The 15,000-nt window shown below is 38.1% G+C and overlaps 1 protein-coding gene across 5 annotated transcripts in view; it reads right to left on the minus strand.

The window, feature by feature from the left end:
- Window positions 1-15,000, minus strand: part of LOC124947919 (protein neuralized) — a 63,050-nt gene that overhangs the window by 643 nt on the left and 47,407 nt on the right. For 2 of the 5 annotated variants that reach the window (XM_047490731.1, XM_047490727.1), the window contains exons 2-4: window positions 4,652-4,818; window positions 2,266-2,834; window positions 1-2,037 (exon numbers count right to left, since the gene is read on the minus strand). The exon at window positions 1-2,037 is cut by the window's left edge and continues 643 nt beyond it. In XM_047490731.1, coding sequence (XP_047346687.1) covers window positions 927-2,037; window positions 2,266-2,834; window positions 4,652-4,818 — 1,847 coding nt within the window. In that variant the 3' untranslated portion in view covers window positions 1-926. Of the gene's footprint in view, window positions 2,038-2,265; window positions 2,835-4,651; window positions 4,819-5,416; window positions 5,552-11,579; window positions 11,715-14,366; window positions 14,804-15,000 lie in introns of those variants that run through there. The other 3 variants (XM_047490728.1, XM_047490730.1, XM_047490729.1) reach the window with 3 other exon arrangements.

Raw genomic sequence — 15,000 nt, forward strand, 5'->3', positions numbered from 1 at the left:
AATCTTAATAATAATTAATATTAGTAATTAGCAATAACTGACGATGTTCGCTAAATAACGCAAATACGTGAAAAGTATCCACCAATGGAAAAGCACCCTCGCTCACTTTTTTCTCTCTTTCTCCTCTTGCTCTTGAAGCCACAAGCAAAACGCATATACTTGTCTGCACTTTAAAAATCACACGAAAAGATTGCGAAGGGTACCGATATGCCGCTAGGAAAGAGAATTTCCGATACAATCGGATAGCTTGATAAGAGAGAAGAAAAAAGATCACACAGGTCATTGTACTCATCTTTCCTCTCCGTATTACTCTTTATCTTTTTCTCATTTCTCAGAAGAAAAAGCATTAGGAGCAGTAGCAAAGTTATGTTTCGTTTTCGCCTCGTTGAGTCGGTAACGACGAAGGCAGTGATCGCGCTATGGAAGCACATTTCTGCCGATTGGACAAGACAGCGGCACATCTATTTGACATCTTAATTGATACTTTTCATTATACCGAAATCATTGACTTCTTTTTCGCATCATTGACTTCTTTATTTATTTTATTTTCTGCATTTCGGAACCCCCCTCTTGTTAATCCTCTGTCTTTCTTGCTCTCCTCTCTCTCTTTCTTTCTCTCTCTCTCTCTCTTTTTCTTTCTCTCTCTCTCTCTCTTTCTCTCTCTCTTTCTCTCTCTCTCTCTCTTTCGTCCCAGTGCAATGGAAATAAAATCAAAGTAGTAGTACGCACTATCGGCAGTAGGAAAAAACGTAAAAGAGGACCACGTTTTATGCCGATCACGGAAGAGGACAATCATCTTCCAAGATCGACGTGGCCAAATCCCTGATCTCAATAAGACGAGAATATCATCGTCGTGTCCGTAGCCGCAGCTTGCCTTTTCAGTTTCTGGACCTGTCTTTAACACGACATCGACGCGATGCCGGCGTTCAGGATCTATAAATACGAATAACATCCTTGATGGGTGCACGACAGAGCGGACAATGACCGCCACCCTTACCGCGCCATTGTTGAATGGCGCAAGGATAACACATGCACATGTGACCGCACATGTATAGGACACTGTCGATACTCCTCTCGTAGCAAATGGAACACTCGCTTGGTTGACCTGGGGTTGGCTGAAGACCTTCACTCCATTGTTGAAGATGAGAGGATGCTTGCGATGTGAGGGTACCATCAAGACTTTGATAAGTCACCGGATCGACATAAGTCGAGGAACCTGTGCTGGTCATCGTGCCGGTAAGCGGTGGTGAGGATTGTCTGGAGGATCCAGGATGAGGTACAGGTGCTGCTGAAGACGGTGGCAGATGAGATACTGTTGCTGCTGAGTTTCTATGAGCGGCAGACGCATAAATCGGTTGTGGTGTAGGCGGTGGTGGTGCTGGGTAACCACCTTGAGGTGGAAGATTCACGACGAGTACCGTGCCGCCACCAACGGTTGGCTTGAACTGGACCATTTCGGAGAATCTCGAAAGTTCGGTAGCTGCGTTGCTATGGTTCGAATGTTGTTGTTGCTGTTGTTGCTGCTGCTGAATTATCGTCGCTGGTGAAGGATTGCTTTGACGTTGCCTCGGCGGAGAAGTAGGCCTGCTCGCGAGCATTCTCACACGTTGCGTGCTACCGTAGACATCTACGAACGCCCAGAGTTGGAGACTCTGATCAACATGCATGACCACATTAGGTGGTCCTCCGTTCTTGCTCATTTGAACCTCGCCATAGTGAGTGACAGTGAAGGCAATTTCGTCACCAGGCTGCGGACTCGAAGCTACATCCTTCGACACGACCCAGTATTCTGGACGATCCAACAAGAGATCACTATCGTCTGGTAGGTCTTCGGCTGTCAAGCGAGCTGGATCACAAGAAGTTAAACCCAAGGCGAGTGCTCCGACGTACATCGGTTCCGTTGCTAGGATTTGCACGACCAGTCGCTCACCTAGTAGCAACGGCCGTCCGGTGAAGGCGTAGCCGTGACAGAATTCCGTGTCGGTGCGCGTTGCCACGCACTGTTGATTACTGAAGCGGATGTTTCTGCCGCGGGTACTGGAAAAAAAACGAAGAAAGACAAGGAAGTGGTTAGCGTGCGCTTCGACGGCGGACATAGGAGATATTATAGTATAGTAGAGTAGTAAGAGAGTGAGACATATCATTTGACTTTTACGTATCTCTCTTGATAAAGGAAGGAAACTTTGATTTCTCTTTAACGTTGATAGAGATCGAATGCAAAATCGATCGTCAGATCGTAAGATCGTAAAGTATTCTTCTACTTACTGGTGGAAGGGCAATGGGGTAAAGATGACACCGGCTGGTTGAAACCTGAGTCCAGGCAGCTCAACGTCAGGCTCATGATGGATCGACATGCTCTGCATGGACGGAACGATGATTCTCTCGACGTCCCTGCCAGCATTGCTAGCATCGTCCATCGCCGAGTGCCTGCTGTGCTGCGCATTGTCTTCGTTACTATGCTCCGCGCCTCGTCTGATATTATTAAAATGTTGTCTATTGGGATCGACGAACTCGATGGCAGTACTGTTGCCGTAGACGTCGATGATCGCCCACAATGGACTACGAGTTTCAACGCCAGTAAAGAAGAGACCCTTTTCTTCCCCATTAACACCGAAGTGAACATCTCCGGCGGATGTGACGTAATAAAAGAGAACTGTGTCCGGTTCGGCGAACCTCTCGGCTAATGCTTTGGCCCAGTAGCCAGGCTTGTTTGTTAGGTCCGGACAAGCATACCTTGGAAGACCGCTTCTTAGATTGATAGGATCGTTGCTGGTAAAGCCGAAACGTATAACACCACTCCAATTATCCGAGATTTCCAAGAACTTCACGCATACCTAAAAAAAAAAAAAAGAAGAAAATTAAAATCTTTTAATTATCATTCTTTTTCCAGGATAAAGAAATAAGTTCATTTTCCTCTTTGCCTCTATTACACGCTAAGCGCTTTGGTTTATTGTGAATTTTCTTAACATTAAAAAGAGTCGATTGCGACCGATAGCTAATAGGGTTTTGAAATAAGTCAGCGTGAATTTTGTTGTTAATTAACCCTCATCGATCTCTCGCTAAGTTTATCATAGTCAGTCACTAAACTAGAAATAATGCGAGCAACATTATTTAGCGTTATTATCACTTTCATTGCTCGTACGTTCGTTTCGGTAATTAATAAAACGTTACCTACGAAGAGTTCTCTTTCTCTCTCTTTTTTTTTATCTATCTATCTTTACCTCTCTCTTTTTCTTTCGAGTTTCCCTACGCGTATTAATTAATATTAACCAATTTAACGTTCAGCTTGAAATCGCTTATTATATTCAGTAGTAGTCAGCTAGAGATCCCTCGAGGATAAGAATTTTAAACGGCCACGCTTCCGCGATGCACCTAATTGCGAAGAAATTAACGCGCTATCGTGCCTCGCGACTTGCTTCGGCGAAAAAAATAAACGTATCCTTGCCCACCGACGAGTCGATTCTCATTATTCCACGAATTAGTACAGTATATGCATCTCCGTATAATACAGCTATGAAACTTATACGAATATTTTTTTGCCTTTTTAACACGAAACGAACAATTCCCATGGGGAAGTTATTACAAAATATAAGTCTTTGAAGTGTCGATTTGATGATATCGGAATTTTCGAGAAAGACCTTTAAAATTTATTGCTAATTTTTCTCATAAATTATCGGCCCAGTAACTTTATCTTCTTTTCAATCTTTTATAATCTATTCTTTTTTGTTTGTGTGTCTAAAAACGTATTATAATTTAACATAAAAAAATATTACGAACTTGAATGATTACGTTGATCGTTTTAATGTCTTTGAGTTCGAAATTTTAGAAAGAAACGAGTCAACGGAAATTCTTTTAGGAAAAAATCATGATGCGAGACAACGCTCGGTGAAATCAATGGAGAGCACGTAGAACCTTCGACCTACTCGCCTACGCTCTGCCAATCTCCTTTGAAGAGTGAAAAGAACGCATGTATAAACTGAAAGAAAAAAAAAAAGAGAGAGAGAGGGAGAGAGAGAGAGAATAGTAAATACCGGCGCCACGTAATATGCATGTCTTTTATATAATCAACGCGTAGATATACCTACTACTCTCTGAACGGATGAATTAGTTGTAATAAGTCAAGAAACGCAGTGGTTAGATCAACGGTTAAACGAGAAACCCACGTAAAATAGTTGTGTCTTCAGGGTCGGCATGCTTTTTAATAGATACGAAATAGATGGAGAATATAAATGACGATTTCTCGAGTGGAACGAAAGTCACCTATTTCTCACGATCCGCGAGGGATAACAAGGAAACACATGTTACGTGCGTGTGTAAGAAGCGAGAGTGCAAATAATCATTGTGACCTTCGAGAGATCGCTTTTAAGATTGTATTTCTTTCTTTGATATTTTTAACCATCTTTACTCTGTTATACGAATCTAATTCTATGAGAATGAAGTTTGATATTGATTTTTTAAACCGATTGTAAAAATTTGAAGAAAAAAAAAAATATTTGATAAAATATTAATGCATTTAACTTTGACATTTTAATTGTTGTTTGATGAATACAGGTCAATGAACTCTTTCTTTGTCTACAATGGAATAAGATATCGATCTCGATCTCGATCTTACGTAACGCACGAGGACTATGTTTATTGCACCATGACTCACCTTCTCACCGACTCGGACCGGTCTTGCACTAAATGTGACTCCCTTGCAGAAGCTCTCGTGCCTCCTGGCGATGGTCCCGCCATTACAAAGTCGTATATTGTCACCGTGCACCTGATGGAAGGTCAGAGGTGGTAAATTGTTGGTACCTGCACTCGACGATCTGGGTGCTGCAACAAAATAAAACATCGAACGAATTAGTCGATCCTATGTCTATAATTTTCTCTAAATCTTTATTCCACGAATATCATAGGAAATATATTGTGAGAAAGAGAAAATCTGAGGAGGAAATTATTGCTTCATAGCTTTCAAGGACGACCACTTTGAATTTGCCGGAATCGTAGTATTTATTTCCTCGAGGAAAAAGAAATTAGATATCTCTCTTTATATATATATATATCTCTTTTTATGAACGAGGAAACATCGAATTATTATATAATATTTAATATTTTTCCCATTAACTACGTCTAAACTTTGACGTTACAACATTAGGATACATCTATCTATCTCTATCTTTCTCATTCTTTACGTCTACTTTTAAGAATAGCTACTTGTCGAAGAAAGCTCGAATATCGACTTCCATCTCATCGGGAAATGCCTTCGAGACATCGACTACTTCGAGAACAAAGAACTACGAACGCTTTAGAGAGACTAGAAAAGAAGTGACCGAAGAGGGAAAGAGAGAGAGAGAGAGAGAGAGAGAGAGAGAGAGAGAGAGAGAGAGAAGAGGTAAAAAAGAGCGAAGTAACTCGAATGCAAAATGCGAACCTTCTCTCAAAGCACCCCGTAGTATACTGCCCCTTCGATATTTCATAACTTTGACTCGTTGATCTAGAACATTGAGACGTTCCGAGGATATACTCGGTGCGAATCCGACGATCGATTCATACCCAAGCATTTGTGGCGACGTCGATCGATCGGAATACGCTTGGAATGCGTTCGCTGTCGTAATTCTTTGTCCTGATCGATTCCTGATATCCTCGAATTGTCACGAATTTCGATTGACCTCTTGATTGCTCCTATCGGAGTTCATTTAGAATTCCATAGATGATAAAATTCGATAGGATTGATTTTCTTCGTTCCTCAAACACTTTCTCTTTGATCACTATTGTTTTCCTTCACTTTGACATAGAAAAAAAAAATAAATCCATCGGACGAAATTTTTCTTTTCCATTTTCTTTTTCTTTTTCTTTTTTTTTTTTTTTTTTCTTCCTTTAAGAACTATTTCTCTTTCTTTGATTCCTCGTCAAGGAAGACTTAGACGTATAATCGAACACATTCACGAAAACACACTCACGACCGGCCCGATCGAGAGTCGACTACTCACTGCGAGAGAGTTATATCGATATGCACGAACGAAGAGGGACGGAGAAGTGTGGAGTCGATGTTGTAGGTGCGCCGCGCACCGGAAACCGCACGTTTCGTAGCGGAAACGCGTCCGAGGCCGAAAGAGTGCCTTCGGCAAAACGGACCCAAAGCGATACGCTTTCTCCGCTTCGTCCTGTTTTTGAAGGAAAGACGGATGTATCGAAACCACCATCACCATCATCATCACTATCAACGATTCAAAAGGGATACAATACCCTTCGAAAATGCCAGAAGGAAGGGAAGTGTTGCTAATATTTTCTTGGGCTTCCTGAACTTCCTTCGATGTAATGATTCGTTAAAAAGAAAAAAGAAAAAAAAAAAGAAGAAAAAGAAAGAGAAAAAGAAAAGAAAAAATGAACTAAAAAGGGTCTTAGTTTTTAAATATATATATACGTCAACTATTCATCCATTTATTTTGTTTGTTCAAGAAGATTAGTTTTTAATACTTACAAAAAAAAAAAAAAGAAAAAAAAAACAAACATAATTAATAATAATAATTTAATTTAATTAATAAACTTTTAATCATATAATTAATTTCTAATACCTATTAGAGAATGTATAAATTTTTCTAATAATTTATTTTGCTAAATTTTAAAAGATCGTAAACAAAGAAACAAAGAACACCATAGTGCAATCAGTAGTTAGTTAAAAAAGAATCACGTTGACAACAAAAAAGCACTTCTTCCGATTGGCAAGATGTGTTGGAACACGCGACGCGTGTCTTCGATGCGTCTCTAATGCCTAATCGGAAAGTCCTAAACACTCTAACGGTACAAACATACAGGTATGCACTTAACTTTTGTTAGATCGTCTCCTGAAATACGGATGATCGAAAAATCCATGAGAAATTAAAATATGTTCCGAAAGAAATACGAAACAAAAAAAAAGTCGATAAAAATAAATTGTTTATTTTCTCGATCATGTTACGATCTATGGAACGAAAGGAAATGCGAAGACATAAAAAAAATGCGAGAGGAAGTCGAGATCGAGTTCTCGAGCTTGGTATATTAATTCGAGTGCCTGATTAATTCTCTAACGAACCGAAACAGTTCACTCTTAAAGCGCTGATCGTAACTACTGTTCGAGATCTATAGATCTGCGGCAAAAATGAGTAGACGATCGGTTTCTCACGCTCCTGGTAAGGCGCGTATTAGGAACTAGTCGAGAAATGATTTTAATTTATAATTTACTCATTCTTTCTCTCTTATAATGTCGTACCTCTTTAAAAAAAAAAAAAAAAAAAACTTTATCTCCCTCTCTCTCTCTCTCTCTCTCTCTCTCTCTCTTTTTCTCGTTTTTATTCTTCACGTATCCGTTATTACATCTCGTAATAGCTTAGAGAAGATAACTTGAGATTTCTAAGATTTTACAAAGATATTATCACCGATTAGCAAGTAGTTGTAATAGTAGTTACTATTACTGATTACTTGCGATTTTCACTATATTCTCTCGTTAAGAAGCTTTTCGTGAAGCAGTACCATTCCTCTCCGATCGTTTCCGGCCTAAGATGGATCGAAGAAAAGAGAAGAAGAATAAGAAGAAGAAATTACTGGTTCAAAAAAACTACATCTTTTCGTGGTAAAAATTCAACTCTTCTTTTCTCACGTCCAAAGACGAAACGCGATAAAGAAGAGTCACGAAAGGGAAGATATATATATATATATATATATATATATATAAAAGGAAAATAAATTGAGTGATTTACTCGATCGTAATAAATTCTGTTGTTACGTTTGGAATGTTTCATGACTTTTATTACTATCATTATTATTATTATTATTATTATTATTATTATTATTATTATTATTATTATTTAATACGAAAAAGCTGAACTATCTATTACCTGATTAACGCCATGATTGAATCCCTTTAATTCATTTAATCTACAAGCCACCAATTTCTTTCTATTTAAGTATAAGAATATCTATTTACTTAGCAAAAGAGGAATGCACCCGATATTGAATATAATGGTGATCGTAAAACTAGTTATTCTTTCTTATCGACTAATACATTTAATAGTACCACTTTGTCCTTATTCCTTCTTAAAACTTGATAACTATACCGACCAGTTTGCAAATCATCGACGTAGAAACGTTCAAAGGTGTAGATAAATGAGCTTGGCTCAGGTTTCGTAGAAATTCCATTCGCTTCGATAAATCGATCGATGTCGTTGATTACTTTATATTATATTATACAATGAGTCATAGAAATATTCGAATAATTTCTGATATTAAATAAATTTTATTTAACTAAACGATATAATAATTTTTATGTAACAGCGATGGATTATATAAAGTGACAGTTTTCTATAATTTTTTATCACCAGTTAATTTCTCTTTATCCTTAATGCGAATCAGTCAGATTCTTTTATTCAATGAAATGTTACGGAGGATTAAGAGGAAAAAAGTATTTAAAAAATATATACATAATGAAAAAGTTTAATTTTCCGAGCATAGTCACGATTATTAAACGGGACGATTCGTGTGATTCTAAATGTCTATCTTATTCTCGTCTTTTTCTTATTTTCTGTACTCTTGTCACCAAGAGAAAACACTTTCCATCGAAACGGACAAAAGTGGTAATCGTCAGGGCAAATGGAGTCACGGTTTATTCGGCGAGACCAACGAGAACGATGAGATGCAACGGTACACATCATAAGATTCCCACGTTTCTAGCACTATAGTTTAAATGTATTGTGTTAACAAAACCACACCATTCTATTATCTTCAACTCGAAAAATTATTCGTCGAGATGAAAAGATATCTCGTACGTTGTTCTTTACTTAAACATATTATTTTTATTAATTGAAATTTTTCATTAATCAGTGGGAAAAGAAAAAAGTAAGCTTTAACATGATAAAATAACGAATATGTAACAATGTAATAAAAAAAAAAAATAATAAAGAAAAAAAGCAAGTAGATAAAAGAAAAGAAAAGAAAAGAAAAATGAATGCAATTTGGTAGCGAGAAAACCTTGTTTGTCTCTCATCAATAACGAAGCTTCCGCAGAACGGTAAGAGCCTAGAGAGATCTTTGGCAGGCTAAAAGGGGAACTACGATGATCGAAGTAACGCACGTACAAACGGTAAGGCACTCCCGACGATTACGCTAAGGTCGTCGTGGATCGTCGTCGATCATCGTAAATCCGGCCTTTCGACCTGGCAACTATCGATCCTTCGATCTCTCTGGTCACGTACGATCGTTAATAGGCTACGAACTTGGCTCTCTGATCGCACGCATTGTTTCCAAGTAGCTACTCCGTTACTGCTATTACGACTAACTAACCAACTGCAACGTTCACGTATAGTGATTAAGAACATTAATTTCATTTCGCGATACTCTCGGAGAAAATCTTAATTTAGATTAATAAAAAAAAAAAAAAAAAAAAAAAAAAAAAGGAAAAGAAAAGTAAAAACAAGAACAGAAAAGAAAAGATAAATAAATAAATAAATGAATGAAGAAAAAAGATAAAAGAAATAAAACTACAAAGAAAATTATTAATACTTTCAAGTATTTTAGATTTAATTCTTTTTTCCCCCTTATATAATTAATTATTGAAATAAAAATAGAGATTTATATGCGAAGACAATTAAACTATCAAAAAGATATATTATTAAGATATGATCCATAGGCGAAAAGAGACACCGATTAGAGATCAACAAGAAAGGTTTTAAATACGGAAGTATGGGTGAAGTTTGCGAAGAATTACCTCGCGACGCGTTGGTATCACCGTCATTAAAGATAAATACTGTCTTCGCGAAGACTAAATTACCATGATTACAACGTTGACTTACTCAACGAGCCGCGATCCTTACCATAACGCGGGAGTGCAGAACATACGTTGTTGCTACCTTAGCGACATGGCCTCTATCCATTTTTATTCGTTGATCTTTCTCTTTTTCTTTCCTTTTTTTTTCTTTTTCTTTTCCTTTGATCCTGGACTTCCTTCGCAAGAATATAAAGTTTCGTGAACGACTTCGTTCCACCACCGATGAAATTGAGTTGTATTCGAGAACCGGTTGTCCGACAGAAAGCTGAGAATTCGATCGAGCGTTGCTCTAGAGAGGAACATCCTTGAAAATATTTCTTTGTCGAATATGATCGATCGAGAATTTTTTTTCGAATGAAATCTTACTGAGAGAAGATTAATGGATCAATTAATTAAAAAACCAAAACAGAAAAAAAAACGAAAAAAAAAAGAGAAAAAAAACAAACAAAGCAACATTAACGATCGATTACGGTTCGATCTAAATACCATGTCTTTTATCAGTCTTGCTACACCTTTATTTGCAAATCGATCCTGGTGGGAATCGATGAAAAAGCGCGAAAACACGTTGACTTTCGATAGCTCGAGGACTCGTCGTTAGGAAATGCTTAGAAGCGATCGGGGGGACGCTGCGAGAACCCGATACAGTGTCGTAGCTTTCAATCGATCGTACATGTAAATCGGCGAGTCAATAAGTATATAGTGCTATAGTAATTGGTCTATGCCCGCGCTTATGTTGTTGCCATTCGCTGGCGGTACATCTCGTGGGAAACTCTTGACACACATTCGCACGGAAGTGTGCATCTCTCTCTTTCTTGCTCTCTCTCTCTCTCTCTCTCTCTCTCTCTCTCTATCTTTCTCTTTCTCTCTCTCATTCTCTCTCTCTCTCTCTCTTTCTCTCTGTTTGTTTCTTTCTCTCACTCCTTTTCACGTCTTCAGAAAGAGCCGCGGATATACCCGCGAGTCTCTGATGAATAATGCCGAGAGGATTTAGCAAGCTGTCCTCACGCAAGATGCTTGATATTCAAGATCAAATAATAGAACGACCTCGATCATGGTGTTAAAATTCCTACCTAGACTTTTCATGTATTTTGTAATATGAAAGGAAATCATTAATGAAGTTTCATCAAAGATGTTACAAGTTGAAAAAGACACTGGATTAAATTACATTCTGAAGACCTTTCAATGTTATCTCTCTTTCTCTCTCTCTCTCTCTCTCTCTTTCTTTCTCTATCTCTTCTTCCCTTTATAGTCTGACCAAGTGAAAGCGTTTCCAATAGGACAATGCACGCCCGATGTGAACGCTCTGCACTTTGCACGATGTAAATAAACGGAGCCTTGACCGAGCTTCAGAGAGAGAGAAAGAGAGAAAGAGAAAAAGACAAAGAGAGACAGAGAAAGAGAGAGGGAGAGAAGGAGAGAGAAAACTCGATCGACGACCTGTATATTCCCCTTACGAAACGTGTCGACTTTTAATCTTGTACGTTCGATGAGTAACACGATTCACTCTCTTTCCTCGACCTGGTATAGAATAGAAGGTAAAAATAAAAGAGAAGAGAAAAATCTTTTAAACGGTTCGTCGGTTCGGAACCGAATCACTTTCTAATCATCACATCTAATTCAAGTACCAGGTTATTTTATAATTAACTAAAAGATTTGCAATTATTAATCGAAAAAAATATTTCAAACCATGTCCTCCCAAATATAAAGAGAGAAAATCTAGTACATATCTCGGCGTGAAAACATGACTCTATTTCTAAGCATACCTCCCTCTTCTCCTCTTTCTAATCTCTAGTACCTTGTCCTTCGACCTCAAGCCAAAGGAGGCTGCTGACTGTCGAGGTACTGTTAAAGTTCTGCTGCAGTGAAGCCAGAGTAATTTTCTTCTGCCGACACGGCTCGACGCCGCTTGTGAACGTATTAGAAGTTAGATCTATGTATACAAACAGTGAGTGTATTAGTATAGGAAGAGGCGAGCAGGAGGGGCCTTGTTCCCACGCCCGACGCCGTGATCTTTCCTGAGCTACCTAGTCTCGAGACTAGAAGGAGATATTCCTCTTTCTCTCTCTCTCTCTCTTTCTCTCTCTCTCTCTCTCTCTCCCTCTTTCTCTCACACTTTAACTGGTACTAGTAATATGGGTTACGCAAGGTGGCAATGTGCGAGGCACGCTGAAATCATAATAACGCGTGCTCGTACCAAAGGAGAAACGAAAGAGACTCATTTTCGTGTATATACATGTATAGCCTGTATGTGTATCTTTTCCATGTAGACGATCTGGTTGGATGATTAAAGAGAGGAACGACTCTTTCGCGTGCTCGCGTCCTCCTAGCGATCGTAAACAATTGCCATATTAAGCTACCAGCAGGCACACGCGATCGAGAAAGATGCGCTAGAACGATTAGGGGAAAATTAGATATAACGATACGAAAGGGTCTTTGAACTTGGACTCGCGAACGGATATCGACGAGAAATCCGTAAGATTTTCTTTGACCGTTATGATAAATGGTAGAGAAATATTCTCTGGGCGAGGCATTTATAAATATTTTATATTTATATTAATGATTTGGATTTTTTTAAATATAATCGGTATAACACGAAATGTTTGAAAAATATATTTTATCGCAATTTTTGAAAAATTAATATTATTTAATGACAATAAATATGTGTTGAAGAAATTATCTATTTTTTCCTCTTCTTTCTTTCTTTTTTTTTTCAACGTAAAATATCATTAGAAAAATATCATTCAAAAAGAAAAAAGGGTATGAAACTTGTCAAGAATCGTCGATCTCACCTATTAAGTCTACTCATCATGATATATATATTCAATGAGGACCAAGATCTCTATCTATTCTGAAAGAAAGGAACGGAGGTTTTTTGATTTCTTTGACCTCGCAACGAGAGTCTCAACTCGTCGGGTTCCACGAAAAATTCCTTCATTTCTTTTTTTTTACTTTGTCTTTGGACACAAACTAAACAGTTCTTTCTTCATTTTTATCATCATTGTAAGCCAAATTGGTTAAGTTCGTACAAAAGCATAGGGATAGTTTAATTTTTGAAGGGATAGCAAACAAGTGCGAATTCCCATTGCGCGACATTTTTAAAACACGAACCACGAATCATCTATGGAACAATCGGATTAACGAAGTTAAACGAGATAGGGTGGCATGTTCTAATTCGCTCTCCTACACCCTTCTATAAACGTTCCCTATAAAATGGACGAAGAGTTGTGCATCTGTCACGTTTCGCACGTTAACTTTTGAGTATAGGATTTGCGGGGGTGTAAGTAGAAGAGCTAGAAGAGAAGAAGGGAAAGAGGAGGAGAATGAGAAGGAGAAAACGGGACCAGCCCCTTTCGATCTTTTTTTTATGTCCTTTGGACAGGGAGATTAACGGTTTTTCTTCCGCTCGAACCACTCGTTCAAAGATTAATTCAATCTGTCGAGAAAAATGACGCGTGTTTTTCATCGAAAATAATCAAGAAATCTTAATTCCTTTTATTTTATCATATTTTTGAAAATGTTTCAATCTCGTCAATTATATTGAAACTTTGTTTCATATACTTTATCCTTTACGTTTCTTTTATCTCGAATAATTCAGGTAAAAGCTATTGATTTTAGATAAGAAAACTGATCATAATCGAGCATAACTTGTTTTCGACTTCTTGAAAAGAGAAACTTTAAGAAGAGTCCAAATATCGTTGAAAAGTAAACAACTCTTTTCTTCTCTTTTTCTTTTTTAAATTATACGATGCACCGATCCGATTTAATGATTAATTAAACGATGAAGGATTGCTCGTTAAAATATTAGAAAGTCAGCGATTAGTTCATGATTTGGAACGATATTTAAAATAATTCGTTTCTACTAAGAAATTTTTTTTTTTTTTGTTCTTTTTTTCTCGATAGGTTTTATCTCCCACCGACTATTGCAAGAACGTTGTCGTTGCCATCGTCGCTGAATGATGACTCATGGTAGAGAGTAGCGTTAATGAAATTCTACTTCCTCGTGGATACGACAAAGAGACTCGTGTTTTAAATACTCGAGAATGGGCCGCCATTGCGCCAATTTTGAGAAATAATCGTCTTGGGTGTGGCCACCTTCCCGCGTCTCTTTTTTTTTTTAAATACATTCCTTTTTCTCGACTGATTAAATACTTTATTTGACATTTGTGTTCTTTTGTCTTTTTACGTTTTTCATTTCTCGTAGAAAAATGCTACGCGACCCGCAATAACAATAATCGTTATAAAGAAATACTTAAAAAAAAAAAAAAAAATGAACATTAAAAAAAGAAAAATACAAAAAATCTCGAGGATCATAGTCAACGTAATTTTAGTTTATCATTCAGTTATTATTTGAGAGCATTCGTGAAATGGTTCACGCTCTATAAAATGCTCGTAACGTCAGGAGCGTTGGTAAATCCTTAGCGGGAGAGTTGGTCGGTTGGTCGAAAGAAACTGAATGTAGGGACAAAAAGAGAGGAGGAGAAGGGGGGGGGGAGAAAGAGAGAGAGAGAGAGACAGAGGGGGGGGGGAAGAGAGGAAAAAAGAGGAAGCTTGCCTTTTTTTAGATTTTTTTTGTTATACTCACCGAAAGCGTTTCCCGAGAGTCTCAACCGTGCCACTCTGGTGGCCCTGTTAACGGTCAACGGTCGTCTCGGTCGATGATAAGACAAAGCCATCATTTTTTCTAGTCAATGATTGTTACCAGAATTCATAAGAAAATTCTTTTTTCTTTTCTTTTTTTTTCTTCTATCACTTGAAAATTAATTTTGAAAATCCCGCTAAATCTTGAGATGTCTCCCAAAAGGGCAAGGGGAAAGATTCGTTAGGGTTTAGAGGGTAGAAGGGGAAGAAAAGATGGCGTTGAAGTACGACAAAAAAGAGGGGGTTGGAAGGTAAGGAACAAACATATATATATACACACACACACATACAAAGATGCACGTGCACGCGAGAGTACTTCACTGCCGTGATTTTCGCGATCAAGACCGGATGGAAAACGAATAGAACAAAGAGGAATAAAGGAAAAAATCAGAACGAAACGAAACCTGACGAAAACGAACGCGGAGTCGTCGGTAAAAGGCGGGCAGCTTGAACCACGCCACTACAACGACTGGCTTTCGTTGCTGAAGCAAACTACTCCCCATCTGCTGTATTGCTTACTGCCCCAACTCCCTGCTGCTGTCATTATCCGAGCGCACGACTGTGTGTATGTGTGTGTG

Source organism: Vespa velutina, chromosome 3 (genome assembly GCF_912470025.1).
Source record: "Vespa velutina chromosome 3, iVesVel2.1, whole genome shotgun sequence".
In the NCBI taxonomy this organism is placed as follows: domain Eukaryota; kingdom Metazoa; phylum Arthropoda; class Insecta; order Hymenoptera; family Vespidae; genus Vespa; species Vespa velutina.